This window comes from Scyliorhinus torazame, chromosome 18 (assembly GCF_047496885.1).
Source record: "Scyliorhinus torazame isolate Kashiwa2021f chromosome 18, sScyTor2.1, whole genome shotgun sequence".
Taxonomy (NCBI): Eukaryota; Metazoa; Chordata; class Chondrichthyes; order Carcharhiniformes; family Scyliorhinidae; genus Scyliorhinus; species Scyliorhinus torazame.
The window spans coordinates 88,933,893-88,941,492 of NC_092724.1; the positions used below are offsets into that span (position 1 = coordinate 88,933,893).

The following is a 7,600-nucleotide window of genomic DNA, read 5'->3' on the forward strand; positions in this document are numbered from 1 at the left end:
CTGTTTATTCAGGGTAAGGGTCACTCACTGTGTAACTGTACAGAGTCACTGTGTATTCAGGGTAAGGGGTTACTCACTGTGTCACTGTACAGAGTCACTGTTTATTCAGGGTAAGGGTCACTCGCTGTGTCACTGTACAGAGTCACTGTTTATTCAGAGTAAGGGGTCACTCACTGTGTAACTGTACAGAGTCACTGTGTATTCAGGGTAAGGGGTCACTCACTGTGTGACTGTACAGAGTCACTGTTTATTCAGGGTAAGGGGTCACTCACTGTGTAACTGTACAGAGTCACTGTGTATTCAGGGTAAGGGTCACTCACTGTGTCACTGTACAGAGTCACTGTTTATTCAGAGTAAGGGGTCACTCACTGTGTAACTGTACAGAGTCACTGTTTATTCAGAGTAAGGGTCACTCACTGTGTCACTGTACAGAGTCACTGTTTATTCAGGGTAAGGGTCACTCACTGTGTAACTGTACAGAGTCACTGTGTATTCAGGGTAAGGGGTCACTCACTGTGTAACTGTACAGAGTCACTGTGTATTCAGGGTAAGGGGTCACTCACTGTGTAACTGTACAGAGTCACTGTTTATTCAGGGTAAGGGTCACTCACTGTGTAACTGTACAGAGTCACTGTTTATTCAGGGTAAGGGTCACTCACTGTGTAACTGTACAGAGTCACTGTGTATTCAGGGTAAGGGGTTACTCACTGTGTCACTGTACAGAGTCACTGTTTATTCAGGGTAAGGGCCACTCACTGTGTCACTGTACAGAGTCACTGTTTATTCAGGGTAAGGGCCACTCACTGTGTCACTGTACAGAGTCACTGTTTATTCAGAGTAAGGGTCACTCACTGTGACTGTACAGAGTCACTGTTTATTCAGGGTAAGAGTCACTCACTGTGTAACTGTACAGAGTCACTGTTTATTCAGGGTAAGGGTCACTCACTGTGTGACTGTACAGTGTCACTGTTTATTCAGGGTAAGGGTCACTCACTGTGTAACTGTACAGAGTCACTGTTTATTCAGGGTAAGGGTCACTCACTGTGTAACTGTACAGAGTCACTGTTTATTCAGGGTAAGGGTCACTCACTGTGTAACTGTACAGAGTCACTGTTTATTCAGGGTAAGGGTCACTCACTGTGTAACTGTACAGAGTCACTGTGTATTCAGGGTAAGGGGTCACTCACTGTGTAACTGTACAGAGTCACTGTGTATTCAGGGTAAGGGTCACTCACTGTGTCACTGTACAGAGTCACTGTTTATTCAGGGTAAGGGTCACTCACTGTGTAACTGTACAGAGTCACTGTTTATTCAGGGTAAGGGTCACTCACTGTGTCACTGTACAGAGTCACTGTTTATTCAGGGTAAGGGTCACTCACTGTGTAACTGTACAGAGTCACTGTTTATTCAGGGTAAGGGTCACTCACTGTGTCACTGTACAGAGTCACTGTTTATTCAGAGTAAGGGGTCACTCACTGTGTAACTGTACAGAGTCACTGTGTATTCAGGGTAAGGGGTCACTCACTGTGTGACTGTACAGAGTCACTGTTTATTCAGGGTAAGGGGTCACTCACTGTGTAACTGTACAGAGTCACTGTTTATTCAGAGTAAGGGTCACTCACTGTGTCACTGTACAGAGTCACTGTTTATTCAGGGTAAGGGTCACTCACTGTGTAACTGTACAGAGTCACTGTTTATTCAGGGTAAGAGTCACTCACTGTGTAACTGTACAGACTCACTGTTTATTCAGGGTAAGGGTCACTCACTGTGTAACTGTACAGAGTCACTGTTTATTCAGGGTAAGGGTCACTCACTGTGTAACTGTACAGAGTCACTGTTTATTCAGGGTAAGGGTCACTCACTGTGTAACTGTACAGAGTCACTGTTTATTCAGGGTAAGGGTCACTCACTGTGTAACTGTACAGAGTCACTGTTTATTCAGGGTAAGGGTCACTCACTGTGTAACTGTACAGAGTCACTGTTTATTCAGGGTAAGAGTCACTCACTGTGTAACTGTACAGACTCACTGTTTATTCAGGGTAAGGGTCACTCACTGTGTAACTGTACAGACTCACTGTTTATTCAGGGTAAGGGTCACTCACTGTGTCACTGTACAGAGTCACTGTTTATTCAGAGTAAGGGGTCACTCACTGTGTAACTGTACAGAGTCACTGTTTATTCAGGGTAAGGGTCACTCACTGTGTCACTGTACAGAGTCACTGTTTATTCAGAGTAAGGGCCACTCACTGTGTCACTGTACAGAGTCACTGTTTATTCAGAGTAAGGGGTCACTCACTGTGTAACTGTACAGAGTCACTGTTTATTCAGGGTAAGGGTCACTCACTGTGTAACTGTACAGAGTCACTGTTTATTCAGGGTAAGAGTCACTCACTGTGTAACTGTACAGAGTCACTGTGTATTCAGGGTAAGGGTCACTCACTGTGTAACTATACAGAGTCACTGTTTATTCAGGGTAAGGGTCACTCACTGTGTAACTGTACAGAGTCACTGTTTATTCAGGGTAAGGGTCACTCACTGTGTAACTGTACAGAGTCACTGTTTATTCAGAGTAAGGGCCACTCACTGTGTGACTGTACAGAGTCACTGTTTATTCAGGGTAAGGGGTCACTCACTGTGTAACTGTACAGAGTCACTGTTTATTCAGGGTAAGAGTCACTCACTGTGTAACTGTACAGAGTCACTGTGTATTCAGGGTGAGGGTCACTCACTGTAACTGTACAGAGTCACTGTTTATTCAGGGTAAGAGTCACTCACTGTGTAACTGTACAGGATCACTGTGTATTCAGAGCTGGGTTAAGGATTTTTCACTGTGCAGTTGTCTGTTTTGTTTTTAATGCCATTCAGCTAAGGATGGATAAATTTTCGATTGCCTCTATGTCTACAGATTATCGTCAGCTGAGTTTCAACCCCAACACCGTTCACCGCTTCCTCACTCTGAGCAAAGGCAACCACAGGGTTTCGCACAAGTTCATCCAGACATACCCAATGCATGCAGAGCGATTTGAAAAGGTGTGGCAGGTCCTTTGCTGCGAGAGCTTCGACACTGGCCAGCACTACTGGGAAGTGCAGATCAGTAGTCAATGGGTCTACCTCGGAATTACTTACAAAAAGATCAGCCGCAGTGATGACTTGTCCCTGATCGGTAGGAACAATGTCTCCTGGGCTCTGCAAGTCTTCAGTAAGAGCTATTCGGCCTGGCACGACAACCAAGAAGTGAAGCTGCAGCCGGCAAACTATGAACGAGTTGGGGTGTACCTGGACTGCACTGCGGGCACCCTGACTTTCTTTGGCATTGACAACACTATGACTCTGATCCACACCTTTCAGTCTGTCTTTACCGAGCCATTGTATCCTGCTGTTTGGGTGGGGGAGCATGTTGTTGCAACACTTTGCCAGCTTCCATAACAGTAGCCCCTACTCCTCCCTTCCATTTATATATCATTATTCACAGTCACCAGACATCCAAAAACACCTTCTAGCCAATTACGTACTTAAAAAAAAAAAAAATTTTTTAAGAACCCAATTAATTTTTCCCAATTAAGGGGCAATTTAGTGTGACCAATCCACCTACATTGCACATCTTTGGGTTACATAAGAACATAAGAACTAGGAGCAGGAGTAGGCCATCTGGCCCCTCGAGCCTGCTCCGCCATTCAATGAGATCATGGCTGATCTTTTGTGGACTCAGCTCCACTTTCCGGCCTGAACACCATAACCCTTAATCCCTTTATTCTTCAAAAAACTATCTTTTTATCTTAAAAACATTTAATGAAGGATCCTCTACTGCTTCACTGGGCAAGGAATTCCATAGATTCACAATCCTTTGTGTGAAGAAGTTCCTCCTAAACTCAGTCCTAAATCTACTTCCCCTTATTTTGAGGCTATGCCCCCTAGTTCTGCTTTCACCCGCCAGTGGAAACAACCTGCCCGCATCTATCCTATCTATTCCCTTCATAATCTTATATGTTTCTATAAAACCCCCCTCATCCTTCTAAATTCCAACGAGTACAGTCCCAGTCTACTCAACCTCTCCTCGTAATCCAACCCCTTCAGCTCTGGGAGTAACCTAGTGAATCTCCTCTGCACACCCTCCAGTGCCAGTACATCCTTTCTCAAGTAAGGAGACCAAAACTGAACACAATACTGAAACTGAACACAATTACAGGGGCTGGTTTAGCACACTGGGCTAAATCGCTGGCTTTTAAAGCAGACCGAGGCAGGCCAGCAGCACGGTTCAATTCCCGTACCAGCCTCCCCGAACAGGCGTCGGAATGTGGCGACTAGGGGCTTTTCACAGTAACTTCATTTGAAGCCTACTTGTGACAATAAGCGATTTTCATTTTTCATTTCATTCAATACTCCAGGTGTGGCCTCACTAACACCTTATACAATTGCAGCATAACCTCCCTAGTCTTAAACTCCATCCCTCTAGCAATGAAGGACAAAATTCCATTCGCCTTCTTAATCACCTGTTGCACCTTTAAACCAACTTTTTGCGACTCATGCACTAGCACACCCAGGTCTCTCTGCACAGCAGCATGTTTTAATATTTTATAATTTAAATAATAATCCCTTTTGCTGTTATTCCTACCAAAATGGATAACCTCACATTTGTGTGGTACATGAAAGATCAGCCATGATCTCATTGAATGGCGGAGCAGGCTCGAGGGGCCAGATGGCCGACTCCTGCTCCTAGTTCTTATGTTGTCAACATTGTATTCCATCTGCCAGAATCTAGCCCAATCACTTAGCCTATCCAAATCCCTCTGCAGACTTCCAGTATCCTCTGCACTTTTTGCTTTACCACTCATCTTAGTGCCGTCTGCAAACTTGGACACATTGCCCTTGGTCCCCAACTCCAAATCATCTTTGTAAATTGTGAATAATTGTGGGCCCAACACTGATCCCTGAAGGACACCACTAGCTACTGATTGCCAACCAGAGAAACACCCATTAATCCCCACTCTTTGCTTTCTATTAATGAACCAATCCTCTATCCATGCTACTACTTTACCCTTAATGCCATGCATCTTTATCTTATGCAGCAAACTTTTGTGTGGCACCTTGTCAAAGGCTTTCTGGAAATCCAGATATACCACATCCATTGGCTCCCCGTTATCTACCGCACTGGTAATGTCCTCAAAAAATTCCACTAAATTAGTTAGGCACGACCTGCCCTTTATGAACCCATGCTGCGTCTGCGAAAATGGGACAATTTCCATCCAGATGCCTCGCTATTTCTTCCTTGATGATAGATTCCAGCATCTTCCCTATTACTGAAGTTAAGATCACTGGCCTATAATTACCCCCTTTCTGCCTACCTTCTTTTTTAAACAGTGGTGTCACGTTTGCTAATTCCCAATCCACCAGGACCACCCCAGAGTCTGGTGAATTTTGGTAAATTATTACTACTGCATTTGCAATTTCCCTAGCCATCTCTTTTAGCACTTTGGGATGCATTCCATCAGGGCCAGGAGACTTGTCTACCTTTAGCCCCATTAGCTTGCCCATCACTACCTCCTTAGTGATAACAATCCTCTCAAGGTCCTCACCTGTCTTAGCCTCATTTCTATCAGTCACTGGCATGTTATTTGTGTCTTCCATTGTGAAGACCGACCCAAAAAACCTGTTCGGTTCCTCAGCAATTTTCTCATCTCCCATTATTAAATCTCCCTTCTCATCCTCTAAAGGACCAATATTTACCTTAGCCACTCTTTTTTAGCCACACCTATCTTACTCTTCTTTATAGATTTTTTAGTAGCTTTCTGTTGCCCCCTAAAGATTTCCCAGTCCTCTAGCCTCCCACTAATCTTTGCCACTTTATATGCTTTCTCCTTCAATTTGATACTCTCCCTTATTTCCTTAGATATCCATGGTCGATTTTCCCTCTTTCTACCGTCCTTCCTTTTTGTTGGTATAAACCTTTGCTGAGCACTGTGAAAAATCACTTGGAAGGTTCTCCACTGTTCCTCAACTGTTTCACCATAAAGTCTTTGCTCCCAGCCTACCTTAGCTAGTTCTTCTCTCATCCCATTGTAATCTCCTTTGTTTAAGCACAAAACACTAGTGCTTGATTTTACCTTCTCACCCTCCATCTGTATTTTAAATTCCACCATAGGGTGTATTTAAATTCACTCCTGGGTTGTGGGGTGAAACCCAGGCAGACACGGGGAGAATATGCAAACTCCACAGGGACAGTGACCCAGAATCGGGATCGAACCTGGGACCTTGGCGCCGTGAGGCAGCAATGCTGACCACTGCGCCATGGTGCTGCCCCCCCAATTACGTACTTTTGATGTTTAGTCACTGTTGGAGTGTCGCGGCCAATTTTCTCACATAGGAATCCATACATTGGAAAAGTGAGAACATCCACATAGCTTTTTTTGCGATGTTGATTGAGGGAATTACTTTCCAGGGCCCTCCCCTGCTCTTCTAAATAGAGCCACGGGGTTTGGGTCTTCCGAACCTGATGTATTTATTATTACTGGACGGAGAATGTGGAAAAGGTGCGGAATTGGATCAGAGGGGTTGATCCCCAGTCGGTCAGAATGAAGGAGAGTTGGGGGTCGGGATTGAAGGCACTAGCAACAGCGCCGCTCCCGATGCCCCCGGGGAAATACTCAGGGAGTCCAGTAATAATAGCTTCATTGAGAATTTGGAGGCAGTTTTGCAAACACTTCGGGTTGGGGGCAGGGTCAAGGGAAATGCCGATTCGGAGGAACCACAGATTTGAGCCAGGGAGGTGGAACGGAACTTTTTGGAGATGGGAGGAGAAGGGGATTAAGACACTAAAAGATTTGTTTCCTGGGGGTCGGTTTGCAGGATTGAAGGAGCTGGGAGTGAAGTATGGGCTGGTGCAGGAGTAAATGTAAAATGTATAGATAGATGCAAGTTCAAGATTTTGCCAGGAAGGCGATACTGAGCTTCCCGGTGGAGCCGGCCTTCACATTGCTGGAGGAGGTGCTGACGACAGGGGGACTGGAGAAGGGAGTAGTGTCGGCAGTTTATGGGGCTATTCTGGACGAGGAGAAGGCACTGCTGGAAGGGATCAAGGCAAACTGGGAGGAAGAGTTGGGAAAGGGTATGGAGGAGGGGTTCTGGTGTGAGGTGCTCTAGAGAGTGAACGCCTCCACCTCATGTGCGAGGTTGGGGTTGATACAGTTGAAGGCGGTATACAGAGGACACCTCACGAGGGCGAGGATGAACCGGCTCTTTGAGGAGGTAGAAGATGTGTGTGAACGTTGCGGTGGGGCCCCAGCAAACCACGTCCATATGTTTTGGTCCTGTCCAAAGTTGGAAGATTACTGGAAGGAGGGTTTTAGGGGAGTCTCTAAAATGGTGCACGTGAAACTGGACCCAGGCCCTCGGGTGGCCATATTCAGGGCGTCAGACCAGCTTGGGTTGGAAACGGGTGCGGAGGCAGATGTTGTAGCCTTCGCCTCGTTGATCGCCCGAAGGCGGATTCTGTTCGGATGGAGATCAACATCTCCAACCAGTGTCCTGGCATGGCGGGGGGACCTACTGGACTTCTTAACTCTTCAGCAGGTTAAATTTGAACAGAACACGGTGGCACAGTGGT

At 45.8% G+C, this 7,600-nt stretch overlaps 1 protein-coding gene across 1 annotated transcript in view; it reads left to right on the plus strand.

Moving 5' to 3' along the window:
- The window catches only part of trim65 (tripartite motif containing 65), a 98,854-nt gene extending 95,217 nt beyond the window's left edge, over window positions 1-3,637 (plus strand). Inside the window, exon 6 of the mRNA XM_072483013.1 lies at window positions 2,906-3,637. Coding sequence (XP_072339114.1) covers window positions 2,906-3,426 — 521 coding nt within the window. The 3' untranslated portion in view covers window positions 3,427-3,637. The remainder of the gene's footprint in view (window positions 1-2,905) is intronic.
- Window positions 3,638-7,600: the final 3,963 nt, after the last annotated feature.